Source organism: Pteropus vampyrus, unplaced genomic scaffold (assembly GCF_000151845.1).
Source record: "Pteropus vampyrus isolate Shadow unplaced genomic scaffold, Pvam_2.0 Scaffold2, whole genome shotgun sequence".
In the NCBI taxonomy this organism is placed as follows: Eukaryota; Metazoa; Chordata; class Mammalia; order Chiroptera; family Pteropodidae; genus Pteropus; species Pteropus vampyrus.
Window position 1 is genome coordinate 10,073,018 of NW_011888783.1, and position 15,202 is coordinate 10,088,219.

Here is a 15,202-nt window from a genome sequence, read left to right on the forward strand (position 1 = left end):
TGCTCTCTTTTTTAGTTTCCTGCCCATGCTTACTCATGTGAATATGAGTAAGAATAAACCTTTATTGTTTTAAGCCACTGAGGTTTTTTTTTAAACCGTATCATAACTCTGCCTCTGTTGATTGATAAAATGTTAACTCATTGAGATGAAATGATATGTAAGAGAGTTTACTGTGACTTCTGGAAAAGATAAACTTCCCTTGCTTATGTCAGAAATATGAATAGAAACATGCACTCCTTGCCTAAAAATGTTGTATGCGGGTTAGAGGTCTAAGTTGTGGCAGCCATTTGGTGACTTAGAACAGAATAGAAGGACACACATGGAGCCGAGGATGATGCTATAGAAGGAAGAGTGAAGAAAGAAGAAAAACTGGTTCTTACATTATATTATTTGAGCCGCTAGGTCGCTTTTCTCTCTAAGCTAGCCCTACTTCTCCAATTGGGTTTTACTATTTTTAAGCCCAGTTTCAGGTGGATTTCTTGCCACACAAGGCAAATTGCCTAATACACACAAGAATAACTGTGATTTTGTTGTTGCTTGGTCATTTTTATACATTAAGATGGAGAAAATCCAGAATACACTGAAGATGAACTTGAGTAAGATGTGGATATATTTGACAGAGGAAAGTGTTGGGCAGAGTTGGGGGTAGAAGATCTAGAGCCTAGGCAAAGAATTCCTTTGGACAGGAAGAATACTTCTTCTCAGAAACAGGAGTCAGGCTAGAAAAAGAAAATTTTAGGAGTAAGGGTAAGAGAATAGTGGGAGTTGATTCTCATCAAGTCCTTTTATGTGAAGATCGAGGCATGATGACCCTCTAAGTGAGAGGGTGGTGAAAGAAGAAAACTGAAGGTTTAGAATAGTTCTGAGGATAAGGAGAGTGGTAACTCCATCACGACTAAAAGCAGAGCTTAGGGACAAAGTTTGGAGACCATGATATTGGAGTAGTTTGTAGTAGCCTTAACTCATATGCTTCAGCAGAAATCTCTCACACTTTAGAGTGGGAACAGAAGATAATCGCATGTTTTCATAACATTTAGATAAAAGAAGTAAAAATGCTGATAAAAGAGAAGTTGGATTGATGTACCATAGACCCAGGTAAACAGAGAATGAATCCATTTGGTAGATGGACAAGGATGGCCTTTGACAACTCTGCAGTAACTTGGAGGATAGAGAAGGTACCTAATGAACTTGTAGATCTAGATATGGAGATTTTGACAGACTATTGTTAAGTGTTGATTGGCTTCTTTTAGCCACACAAGATAGGATTTTACAAGAGAGAGATGAGCAAGCATAATTTAGAGGAACTATCAAAGGATTAAAAGTCAAAGACAGACACTCTGGTTAAAAAAAAAAAAAAAAAATTGAAAGCAAAAATGGCTTCAAAGCAGTGAAGAAATGGAGGCTGCTTCCAGTTAAACATGCTCACAGGTCAAGCCCCAATCAAGGGTGTAGCTGGAAACACCGTTTACCCACATAAAGTATTTCTAAAAGTATTTCTAAGAACATTAGGATCATTATACCCCAAAAATCTGACTTGGAGTTCAAAGCAGAGAGGGGCCGATTTTGAAGAGATTTGTGGGAATGCTTTTTGTATAATATGATATAATATGATTATATGTATGTACATATATATGGCATATGCATATATGGTACATACCATATATAGTTTATATAACATATATAAGTGAACTACATAAAGAAAGCTTACAAGGTTTCCAAAGGAGTTGTATCCATTTGGACTGAAAGAGACAGAAAGGATTTGAAATTAAAAAAAAAACAAAAACAAAACCAAAACCTCTGGACTCTTAACTTTTTATGGATAGAAAAAGGCTGAAAAGACTACTCAGCTGCCATCATAGGCGATTTCTTATTGAAAAGAAGAAAGGTATGGAAGGCAAAACCAGAAGCCCAGAGGCTGGAGCTAAGAGCTTTGGAGAACAATAAATTAGGGATCCACCCACGCTCAGGCAGCAAAACTAGATGTGAGATAAGGAATATTCTCTTTCTTGGTGTCTGGAGAACTAGCAACACATGCCTACGTGAATATCAGAATTCCTATGGACGAATGATCGTGATGTACTTTCTGCATTTTTCCCTTTTTGAATGGGAGCATTTATTGTGGTTATCCTCTGCCTATCTCATCATTGCATGTTGATGTGTGTGGACATTTTTGGGAGAGGATATGATGCTTAAAACCCTTGACCCCACCTGGAAGCCACCAGTGGTACCCTTGATGATACCTGGGGATAGTAAAGTAGAAAGCTGGAAAGTCCCTGATTTCTTAATGGCCAACCCAGAAACAGCTGGACTTTGGACCTCTATTTATGTAAGAAGTAAAATCTTATATTAAAACCACTTTTAGCTAAGTGTTCTATTATTTACAAATGATAGACAAATAAACAAGCCTTGTGGTAAATGGGGGGAGAGGGGCGGTAAAGGGCAGGACGAAGAGCAAAGAACTAGTCACTGATTTCAAGTGTTGTCTTTGTTGTCTAAAATACATGGAATCACCTGGTGTACTTGTTTAAAACACATATTTCTAGGAATAGTTCAGTTACAGATTCAGAATCTCAAAGGGGAATTTTTAATTAAAACAAACTGAACATTCTTAAACACGTCTAAGTTTGAAAAGAGCAGTAGTTCATATTCAGAAAGAGAGCTTTTTGAGTTTAAGCACTGAGGAAGTCTACAAGGTCCAGAGGATATTATGAGAATGGGAGCCTGCAATGGAGGGCTCCATAGGTTGCTGGGATGAGGCTGTCATGGGAATTTGAGACTACAGTATCATACAGACACCTAAATTCCCAAAATGGTGACAGAAAATGATGTAAAAGTTAAAGTCAGTGAACCCAATACTAAACTCTTTAATGTCTATGGTCAAGAGACCCGGGATGTTTTCAATAGTGAGAAGGGACATTGCCTTCTCTATATAATGTCTTTTTTCACAGTTGTAATAGTGTGAGTTATAGAAAATGAGAATATATTCTTTTACTTAAATGGTCTCCGTATATTTGGTTATACTTAATTTAAGATTTTGTACTATAGAACTCAATTTAAAAAGTTATTAATTCAGTCATGCATGCAATGAACAAATTTATTGAGCATCTATTTTTGCTAAAAGCGCTGTTTTAGGCACAGTACATAGAGCCATAAACAAACAGACTTGGTCACTGCTCTTGTTGTGATACCCATCTGATAGGAGAAGGGAGACAGATAAGAAATAAGTACACAAACAAATCAGCTGCAGACTTTTAGATAACGAGAAGTTAATGAAGAAAATATCATTGAGTAGGAGCAACTTTCGATTGACTGTCCAGGAAAGACTCTCTAGGAAAGTGACATGAAGTTGATCTGGGCACCATGCAAAGCCACACCATGGTAAAAAATTGTTCTAGGCAAAGTAAACAACAACAGCAGAGGCCCTGAATACAAATTAACTTTGTTTATTTGAGGAATAAAAAGGCCAGTGTGGTTGGACATAAGTATAGTAAGAATGGAAAAAAAAATGATAGAAGATGGATTTGAGCAGGTGGCAGGAGTCGGATAACATGGGAGTCACATAAAAGTCATGGTGGGAGTTTGGATTTTATCCTACCTGTAGCAGATCTCAACAAAAAATACTTTGTAAAGTAAACTAGAGTTTGAAAAAGAACTGTGTTGATGGTAACTTGATAATATATGTACATTTATCGTACAAACTCCAAACTTTGAAGCTAGCAGAGACTTTGAGACATCAAAGGGAATAACATAGGATTATCCACTGGCCAAAGCTGAGGCATTAGACTTTTTTGTTCCCTATCCTTGATGCAGTAGGTGTGAATGTATCTCTTGGCTATGATTTCACCAGCTTCCATGTATGGTACTGAGAATGAGAAGGTGGCCCCAAATTAAGGAGGCTATAGCATCAGACCTACATTCCTGAGATTTGCCCAGATATTTAATGGCCTCCTGAAAAGAATGTAACAATAGCCAAGAGTCTTTCAAGATCTCCTGTTCAGATGTAGGCTTCTAAAAAAAAAACAGGAATGGAGACTGTGTTTCTAGACCTACCCAAATGCCTTCTAAATAGGAGGCAACAATGTAACTATTAAGCAAGAACAGGTATTATTTAAGGTATTATTTAATGCTCTTAAAACATACTCAAACTTTAGACAGGGAAAGCAATGGTCAGGAAATTTCCTGAAAATTTTTGGAAAGAGATTTTTATGCATCAGTGTATTATATATATGAATCTCTCATGAAACAACGGATTCCCAGCAACTGGGGGGAAAAAACTATTGAGCTGCTCTGGCATCATTGTTACAGATAAACGTTGAAGGAGTTCATTCAGTCTTTCAGACATTTTTTGGGCACTTACTATGTACTATGCAAGGTGCTGGATACTGAGAGTCAATGGAGAACAAGATAAATTCCCTGCTATCAAAGAGCTTTTATTTCAACAACAATAACACTTAATATTTATTGAGTGTTTCTTATATATCAGCACTATTACTAAGTGCATTAACTCATTCAATGGGGAACCTAGGCAATAAACAAAAATGTAAATATATAATAAGAGGTAATAATAAGGGATGTAGAGAAAAATAAAGCAGGATATAGTAGAGTGATTAATGTCTATGTCCTAATTCCCAGGACCTGCGAATATATTACCTTACATAGCAAAAGGGAGTTTGCAGATATAATTAGAGATTATCTAAGCAGGCCCAATGTAATCCAGGGCTCTTATAAGAGAGAGAAAAGAATGTTAGAGACAGAAGATGTAAAAATGGAAGCAGAGAGAAGGTGCAATGCTGCTGGCTTTGAAGATGGAAGAAGGGGCCTTGAGCCAAGAAGTACAGGCGACCTCTAGAAGCTTGAAAGGCAAAGAACTGAATTCTCCCCGAGAGCCTCCAGATGGAATGTAGGCACCTTCTATTTTAGTTGAGTGAAACCTTTGGATTTCTGACCTCCAGCAGTATAAGATGATACATTTGTGTTGTTTTAGGTCACTAAGTTTGTAGTAGCAATGGGAAACAAATACACAGGATTAAAGGCTGGTGAACGATGAAGGATTCTCAGTAATGGACTCTTAGAGGAGGTTACCTTTAATCATAAAAGTGAATGAAGTGAAGGAGGAAGCTGGTTGGCTGGCTGGAAAGCATTCCATCCGGAGGGAACAACAAGGAAAATGCTCCAAGAAGGGACTAGTCTCACTGTGTTTGAGGACTAGTAAGAAGGCTTGTGTGAGTAAGCAAGGAGACTTTGGAGAGGTAGCTAGGGACCAGATTATGTAGGGCTTTGTAGCCTTGCTATGCATTTTCATTTTATTTCAAGAGTGATGGAAGGTCATAGGAAGGATGTGAACAGGGAATGATTTGATTTTGTTGCTTTTAAAAGGAATAATGTGACTGATAGGTGGAAAATAGACTCTGGGCTGGAGGAGGCAGTGCAGCGGAAGGGGAAAGCAAAGAGATAGGCTGGGACGCTATAGAAGTTGTCCAGATGAGGGGTTTTGGGGCGCAGACCAAGATGAGAACAAGCTGAAAGGAGTCTATGGTTGCAGGTAGAACTGACAGGATTTGCTGATGAATTGGACATGAGATATAAGACAAAGAGAAGAGACTAGGATGATGTCAAGGATTTCAATGACACTATTTGATGAGATTTGGAACATTCTGGGAGGAATAGGTTTGAGATGGAAAATCATGCATTTGGTTTTGGATATGTTGCATTACAGATGGTTATTAGACAGCCAAGTAGAGGTGTCAGATAGGCAGTTGGACATAGCGTCTGAAGTTCGGAGTGGTTGGGACTGGCAACATCATGCGAGGTGCCCTGGTTAGTATATAAAGCCATGGCACTGATGCCTGTGCAGATAGATCCTGAGGACAGAGCACTGGAGCCCTGTAACCTTTAGGACCCTAGAAGAGGAGAACTCATCAAAGGAAAAGAATGGCACACAGCCATTATTTTCATTCTCAAGAAATGCAAAGCCAATGTTTTTGACTGGCCTGACTAAAGCTTGAAAAACAGCAACTCGGATCTTTGCAAAGGTCCTAAGAAGTAGCCACTGCCTTGACCTATTTGTCAGGACTCTCAGTGAACTTTCAAAATGCCAGTGAGCTCTAATTGTGTTGATTGGCTGGCAGCTGTGAATACAAGATGCTGACTCCAGAACTGCAACTCATTCTGCAGAGGGCACCAGCCTTCCCCATGAATGACTGCTGAGCCGAGCCACCTGAAATCTGCATGGAGTTTAGCAGCAGCTGCACTTCTGCTCCAAGAAACAGCTCGCTGCAATCAGATCAAACTAAGGCTCTTCCGTGCTTTGCCTGAGAGCTTGGGTATTTGTTTTCAGAGCATTAAACAGTAAGAGTCCTAGCTTAACTGGCACGCAGGTGCTTTATGTCTGAAAGGGATTTGGCTAGGCCAACAGTCCCCCTCCCTGGTTTTTTGAAATCTAAGTTTGAGCAGAGAACCTTGAGATACCCCTGCTACTGTAAGCTCTTCTGTCTGACTTTGCATTGTGACCAGGGATGAGGAGAGAATGAGAAGTGGCTGCCTAATTGATGTCATTGGTAAGGCATCAGCACACTGGAACTAGATTCACAATTCTATTAAATTAATTTCCTCTTTAACTCCCTCGCTCACAACTTTTTCTCAATTATTCTGACTTATAACAATTATTCTGACTTTATACAAAGCCTGCTGATGTACTCTCCACTCTGCTTCTCTTCTGCAGAATCCATGTTCTCCTTGGCTGTTTCGCCATCATAAATTGTCAGCTCCCTGTTATTACACGGCCTACAGCAGCTTTTCTCAGCCCTGGCTGAACCTCGGAATCACCTGGGGATCTTTAAAAGTCCTAAAGTCTGGGTCCCATCCCCAGAGATTCTAATTTAATTATCTTGAGTGTAGCATGGGAATCTGGATTTTGAAAATCTGCCCAGGTAACTCTGATGTGCAGCCAGGTTTGAGAACCAATGGCCTCCAGACTCGCCGTGTTTTCCAAATTAGCAACCAGGTGATATCATGAATCTCAGCTTTCAGGAGAAAGTGAAGGATGATTCCCCTCACTGGGCTCTCTCCATTTCTAGGTACAACTACAGCTTTAGTCTTCTGGAGACCAAGCCGTGCTGCTTGTAATCTCTCTCTAGGGAGTGCCAGATCCAGGCAAAGAAAAGACTGCAGAGGAGGTGCCTTGGGGGCATGGAGACACCTTCCTTTAATGCCAAATTTGTCAGGTGAGAATTTGTCTATGCAAACCAGAGACTTATCTTTGACTTCCTCTCAGGGCTTTGGGAAGAGCGCACTTTCATTTTATACCAGCTGCATAAAGATTAGCTAATTATTGAGGGCACGAAAGCGTGGTTTTAAAGCACGACTGCTTTCCAGGAGAGCCCACTTCAAGGACGTGCGAAAACAGAGGCTTGTGACTTAAAGTGTGTCCCGCGGACCAACAGCGTCGGCATCGCCTGGGAGCTTCTTAGAAATACAGTACTTTGGGCTTCATCCCAGACCTATTCAGTAGGAATCTGCATTTTAAACAATGCATTTTAACAGATATCCTGGAGGCGACTATGCAAGTCGAAGTTTGAGAAGGGTTGGTGTATTCAACTGCGGGTAATGCAATGCACTAAATTCCACTGAGCAGAGGAGACTAGGCGGAGGGAACAACTTCTCTCCTAGAACTGGGGTCAATTTGCCGTGAGTGGCGAGGAGGAGAAGCTGGCGGGCTAAGGTGCTGGGCTGGGTCTGGCGGCCCCGCCTGCCCGCCCCGCCTCCCTCCTGGGTCTCCGCGGTGCGTGCGGTTGCTGTGGCAGCGCTAGTCGCAACTAAAGCCGTGACTGCCGCGGCCTCCACGTCTTCCTCCTCCAAAGGTCTCCATAGACCCCCGGCTCCGGCCCAGGCTGTGGCTCTGCCATGCCTCGGGGGAGGCGCGGCGGCCGGGTGAGCGCCCTGGAGGGCGGCGGGGAGGAAGAGGCGCCCCCGGCGGCGGCCGCAGCGCCCTCGGCGTTGTGGGCAGCCCGGCAGCAGCCAGAGGCCGCGGCAGAGCAGGTTCTGCTCCGGGGCATCTTTGAGATCGGGAGGAACAGCTGCGACGTGGAGCTGAGCGAGCGGGCCCTGCGGTGGCGGCCCATCCAGCCCGAGCGCCCCGCCGGTGAGTGCCCAGGTCCCGGCGCCTTCGCCTTTCCCTGCTTCCTACCTCTCCCCCGCCCCGCACTCCCCACCGCCGCGCTGCCTCTCCTCCCTCCTAAGCTCCTCCTCCGCCCCCGCCGGCTACAGCTTCCCCAAGCCTCCGCCGCCTCCCCCTTCTTAGCTGGGGAGATCCCGAGCCATCCCCAGGGGCCTCTCCGTCCCCGCCACCTCCCGCCCGGCTTGCGCCTGCGGGTGCATTCCCTGGGCCATCTTCACACAACTTCTGCTCTGCAGACGAAAATATTGATCCCCAAAGGGATTTTTTTTTTTTTTTTTCTGAACGCGGGAAAGCCACCTACTCCTCCCTTCCAACTTGGTGAAGTTTTACTTTACGAATTTCTGACGGTACATTGAAACTGTAAACCTTTTACAGAATATACCTCCACGTGGATTCCGAATACAACTCTCATTTTGCTGACTTCTGAAAGTTTAAATGCAGTGCTATGGAGTCTCTCTCGATTTTCTCTTCCTTCACAACCCCCTTGCGGTTGTCTAGAACCAAGCCTTATTCAGGCTCAGTTTAGAAACTTTTGATTTTTAGTTTGACTGTACAGTCGTCACCATGCTGTTCACTTGCATCTGACTTTTACTGGCTTAAAACTTTATTTAGAACGTGTGACAATGCTGTACTTTACAGTCAGTCTAGACATGATTTAGGGGAAAACCTTGGATACAGTCTCTTGTAGATAAATACAAACATGAAAAATTTAATAAAAGGCCTCCCTCTGTTGGAAAATAAGATACAATGTGCTATTTATATTACAGAATTGAAAAATGACACTTTTCAAGTTTCTTGTGCAAAATGAAACGTACTAGTCAGGGATCCACCACTGGTTGTGAGTGTGAATTTCACCTCCGCATCTGCTTTGATCACTCACTCCACTAAAACTACCTTTGACTGTAATTTAAATGGTTTCAGGTGTTTTGAAAACCAAGATGGAATTTCAAACCTTTGAGTTAAAAGCTGGGGATATGGACTATTATTCTGTTTAGTTTCTATGTCAGTTTGAATTTTGGAAATAAAGGTCTACAGTTAGTTTTTAGATTAGCCTGCAAGAGCAGATTTAACCTACAATGAAGCTGAAATACAATAGAATTAAAATGAAACATTGTGTGATGAGATGTCATACACATTGATGTCGCAATGCTGGTATGAGAAAAGGCAAAGAATGACGTGAGAAAAGCTGTTTTATATTGAGTGGTGATTGAGGAAAAGTAGGCTTAATTAGCATTACTGTTCGTAGCTTTTAAAAAGGCATCTTGACAGTTATAACTCTAAAGGTTGCAAATGTTGACCCTGTTTAATTTGGCCCCCAAACCCTAGGTTTTCTTTTCCTTCATCTAGTTGTATCACTTTTTCTTTGTAACTAACAGCTAATATGCAAACCGTGTTAGGCCTCTAAATTTGAAGGTACAGAATCCTAGCACTTTAGTAAGTACTTCTATTTATAGAAGAAATCAGGAGCTGCTTTACTTAGTAAAATAATGAGTGGGAAAAGAAAAGGAGATATTGGGAGATGTTTAAATGTGAGAAATATTGCATGATGTTGAATTAATTTAGACGTGAGTGGTGAAAGACATAAAATTGATCCAGAAAATGGAGGAAAAACTACATCAGGGTTTCTGAACTTGGGAGGACATGGTATGGGAGGGTGTAGTGAGGGAGACCATGTCTACTGCAAGTTGGCCAGGAACTGGCTGTTCAGGAAAGGGAGGGCAGGGGTCACTGGGCATTATTAGATCATGCATATGAGATGTTTATAAGATCACTTAGTTTTAAACCTCATAGTGCCTTAGTAGAATTTCTTTTTATAGACTATTTTTTAGGGAAGTTTTAGATTCATAGCAAAATTGAGCAGAAGGTAGAGATTTCTCATATACCCGTACACGTGCACAGCCTCCCTTATTATCAACATTTCTCACCAACATGGTGTAGCTGTTACAAGTGATGAATTTACACTGACATATCATTATCACCTAAAGTCCATAGTTTACATTAGAGTTCACTCTTGGTGTATATTCTGTGGGTTTTGGCAGATATATAATGGCATGTGTGTTAGGGTTCTTCAGAGAAACAACTGATAGAAGATAGATTTGAAATTTATTATGGGAATTGGAGACTTATGGGATTATGAAGGCTGAGATTTGCCACTGTATGCCGTCTGTAAACTGGAGAACCATGAAAGCTGGTGATGTAATTCAGATTAAGTCTGATGGCCTGAGAACTAGGGGAGCTGATGGAATAACTCCCAGTCTGAGGCCAAGGCCTGAGAACTAGGATGGGTGGGAGGGGGCACTAAAGTAAGGCCCAGCTTGAAAACCAGGAGCTCTGATGACGGAGGGCAGGAGAGGTGGGTGTTCCAGTTAAAAAAGAATTTGCTCTTCTGCTTTTTTGTTGCATTTTGTTCAACAGATTGGGTGATACTGGTCCACATTGGTGAGGGCAGATCTTCTTTACTCGGTCTACTGGTATAAATGCTAACACACTCAGAGATAATGTTTTTTACCAGGTATCTGGGCATCCCTTAACTCAGTCAAGTTTACACATAAAATTAACCATCATAACGTATCCGCTATTATATCAGAGTAGTTTCATTGCTGCTAAAAATCCTCTGCATTCTGCCTGTTCAATCTTCCCTCCTAGAAACTCCTGGCAACCACTGATCTTTTTTACTGTCTCTACAGTTTTGCCTTTTCCACAATGTTATATAGTTGGAATCATTCAGTATGTAGACCTTACAGATTAGCTTGTTTTACTTAGTATGTATTTAAGGTTCCTTCGTGTCCTTTCATGGCTTTTTAACTCATTTCTTTTTAATGTTGAATAGTATTCTGTTGTCTGGGTGGACCACAGTTTACTGATCTGTTCACCTACTAGAGGATATCTTGTTTGTTTTCAACTTTTGACAATTATAAATAAAGTTGCTTTGAACATCCACATGCAGGTTTTTATGTGGACATACGTTTTCAGCTCCTTTGGGTAAATACCAAGGAGCATGATTGCTGGATTGTATGGTAAGTGTCTTATAAAAAATGGCCAACTGTCTTCCAAACTGGTTGTGCCATTTTGCATTTCCATCAGCAATGAGTGAGTTCATATTGCTCCACATTCTCTCCAGCATTCGATGGTGTAAGCATTCTGGATTCTGGCCATGTTAATAGGTGTGTATGGTATTTTAATTTGCATTCCAACCTGCTGATATGTGATGTGGAGCGTATTTTATTTTCATATGCTTATTTGCCTTCTGTGTATCTTCTTTGTGAGGCATCTGTTAATATCTTTGGCCCATTTTTAATCAGGTTGTTTTCTTATTGTTGAGTTTTAAGAGTTCTTTGTATATTTTTGGACAACAATCTATCAGATGAGTCTTTTGCAGATCTTTTCTCTCAGCCTTAATTGTTCTCACTAATGAAATAAAACATGATGTAATCTTACCCTATTTTTCCTTCTTGAGTAATGAGCAAAGACACTAATGTATTTTATGAGGGCTATCACTGCCAAAATAGTGACTAATTAATGTCTTGTTGGCAGAGCAAATGAGTTTGACTATAGTGATTGTGGTTCTCTTTATTGGGTTCAGGGGTGACTTGGAATAATGGTGGTGTTTTCCTTCTCTATAGGAGTGAGGACTGTTAAGGACAGCCTCTAAGTCAAGATGGAAGGCATAAAAGCACCAGCACTTTTTTGCGGGGTGGGAGGGTGGGAGGAGGTCTTTTTTTTTTTTTTTTTTTGATGGAAGAAATGTTTTCAGTTAAATATATTAGATCTAGTCAATTGAGATATAAATCTGATTTCCAGTTGTTACCTTAAATTAATTTAAATGTTTTGGTGCTAACTTAGTGCTAAAACATTGCTAAGTGCTATGAAAATGCAAAATGATGGCCTGTTCTTTGCCTTCAAGGAGATTTTATCTTTTTGGGAAGACATATGACTCTAAACTATAAGAGTCATGTAAGCATATGTCACCAGTCATTCATCAAACATTAAGCAACAAATATGTGCTTTGTGCAGTGATATAAAGATTAGTAAGATATGGGCCCTGCCTTTAAAATTTTCTGTGTTCAGAGGAGGAAGACATCTATTCTTGACAGGAGATTCTTCATGGAAAATCAGTCTTCTTGTATATTTAAGTCTTTACTTCCAAAAAGAACTTGAGTTGAATAGTAAAAAGTATTTCATAGGAGGTTAAGGTGTTGTGTTAGTTTTCTAGGGCTGCGCTAACAAATTACCACTAATTTGTCAGCTTAAAACAACAGAAATTCATTTTCTCACAGTTTTGGAGGCCAGAATTTGGAAATCAAAGTGTCAGTCAGGCCATGTTCCTTCTGAAGGCTGTAGGAGAGAAATTCTCCTTGAGCCTTTCAGCTTCTGGTGGCTCCTGGAGTTCCTTGACTTGTGTCATTTTTCCAATCTTTGACTCTTACTTTACATGGCCTACCCTTCTGTATGTCCTCTCTTTAGATATAAGGACAAAGTCTTTATTTAAGATCCACCCTAAATCCAGGATAATCTCATTTTGAGATCCTTAACATAATTACATCTTACATTTATGAATAAGGTCACATTCTTAGGTTCTAGGTGGACCTAAATTTTTTTGGGGGGAGGGGAGCACAATTCAACTAGGTGTATTGGGAGTGGGAGAAAAATTCTAGATCGAGGAGTTAAATGAAGGCAGAAAATAGAATAGTGACTAGTAACCTGTTAAAGTGTAGTAGGAGGAGACTATTTAACAGGAAAGTAGAAGCCAGAATGGGGCGAAGCCTGAAGACAGGTAAAGAATTCAGGTTTTACTTAGTAGAAAGTATTAAGATCCGCCCCCACCACCCTGCCAGCTTTCTTCTTACATTTATTTAAAGCTGTGTCATCTATCTCACAGTGTCTCTCTTTATCCAAGTCCTGCCATTGGTGATTGTGATTATCATAATTGCTATTGAAGCTTCAGACTTTCTAGCCCTCTTCCATGTTAGTGACTTTCACCTTCATTCCATGTCATTTGCCTCTGCTCATGGCCACAGCATCGATGTTTGTTGTCTCTCTTCATAACCAACCCCTTCCATTTTTTCAGTCTCATCTATAAGGTTTTCATTTTTTATACTCTTAGGTTTTCAGCCTTGGTTCGCCAACTCTTTCACTCAAGTATGGTCATATGTTCAGGACTCTCCTAACTGCCCCCTGCCTTAATCCTGTAAGCTTCTCTTTCTAGCTGCTACCCTGCCGCTTTTCTCACTTTCTTGGATATGTTCCTAGAAAAATTAGTTTACCCTATCTCCATTAGTCTTCATTCACTTCTTAATTAGCCCTCAACCATCCAAGACCTGGCTCTGTTCTTCTCTCTGCTAAAACGGCTTGGGAGAAGTTTAGCAGTCACCTAATTGCCCAGTCAAATGGACAAATTTCAGCCCTTATTTTTTGTATTTCTCCATTTGACTTTGCTCCCTTGGTTTCTATGATACCACCAGAACCTAGGTGGTCTCCTATGGGCATTTCTTTCTGTTGGCCTAATTTCAGTGTTCCTGAAGAGTCTGGTCAGGGCTAACTGTTGTTACTCCTAACATGCTCTCTGGGTCGTATGGTCCACTGCTGTTCTCATTTACCTTTAGGCTTAACATTCAAACTCTGTCTTTAGTAATGACCTCAAAGGCTTCCTTCAAACATGAACTTGGGAGTCCCACAAATTTAGTATGTTTACATAAAAAGCAACTTTTTTCACTCCTGGTCTTGTATTCCATATCACAGTTGTCAGAAAAATATTTAACTTTGCTTTTCTGGTGTGTGTAAGTGACAGTACAATGAATAGAACTTGAAGTTTGTTTATAGCTCATAAGATTGCATATATAAGTAGTAAACTTGCTGGCTTAATGTGTGAATTGCCATTTAGGAGGTTATCTGGAATGTTATCTAAGCCAGGATTCAGATGGTAAGCCCAGACTCACTGTCTCTCCCTCACTACTTCTAATTAACCACCAATCCTGCCCGCTATATTTGCTACCTTCCTTCACTGTCCAGCTAATCACTACCTAGCTCAGGCCATTATAATACTTTACCTGGCCTACTTCAATACCTCCCTTGAGCCTGTGCTTAAACGTCACCTCAGTAAGGCTTTCCTTCATCACCTATTTAAAATTTTTCTCCTGCATACTTTCTGGTTCCCTTTACTGCCTTATATTCTTCTATGGCATGTATCTTCTAAGATACTACATATCTTCTAAGATACTTCTAAGATTCACTGCATATCTCCCCCATCTCACCTAAGAGTAAATAAATGGCACACTGATATTAAGATAACCGGATGAGAATTTTTTAAAGGCAGTATTTTTAAAGATGTAAGCAGGAATTAGAGATAGCGAAGTACTCTTGGGACTAGAAATAGAAGGGCAGGTGATTCCACTCTTAGGCCCACAAGGGAAACGGATGCCTGAGCCTGGATTCAGACTATGTGGAGAGAGAGTCACTAGACAGGAACTATGACCTTTACCTCACCTTGGCTGATTTCCTCTACTAATTCCACTGAAAGGGAGGCAGGGACTCAATACCCAAGCTCCCTCTTTTCTGGCCGTTACAATAGTCCAAAGCCACCTAGAAGCCAGAATGCAAGGGTACCACTTTATGGAGGCACAGAGCAGGGGGAGAAGAATGGAGACTGGCTAGACAGGGAAAAGGGAAGATGTTCAGAGCATCTGTTTTGTTTACTGACAGCACCTTGAAGAATGCCTCACACATAAACAATATCTGTTGAATGGATGAATTTAACTGGTCTCAAGAACTTTAGTTTTGCCTGTTGTGCATTGTAATCTGATTACTACACTGCTACTTAAGAGTGACATTACCTGGAAGAGAGTATCCCCTCTTCTTTTGTTAAAGCATCAGAACTCTTTTTTAAAAAAAATTCTTATGCTAATGTTGGCTCACTTTGGCCAGTAGGTTCTGTTGTGCTCATCTGCCAGATAGATGCACTGCATAGACTGATCAGGTCACCATCACAGTAATGTAACTTGTGTACACAAAAGGGCATTATCTGTTCAG

The 15,202-nt window shown here is 40.8% G+C and overlaps 1 protein-coding gene across 1 annotated transcript in view; it reads left to right on the forward strand.

Annotated features, from left to right (window-relative positions):
• The first annotated feature begins 7,828 nt into the window (after positions 1 to 7,828).
• The window catches only part of CERKL (ceramide kinase like), a 100,698-nt gene continuing 93,324 nt past the window's right edge, over positions 7,829 to 15,202 (forward strand). Inside the window, exon 1 of the mRNA XM_011356607.2 lies at positions 7,829 to 8,140. Within this exon, the coding sequence (XP_011354909.1) occupies positions 7,903 to 8,140 (238 nt within the window). The 5' untranslated portion in view covers positions 7,829 to 7,902. The remainder of the gene's footprint in view (positions 8,141 to 15,202) is intronic.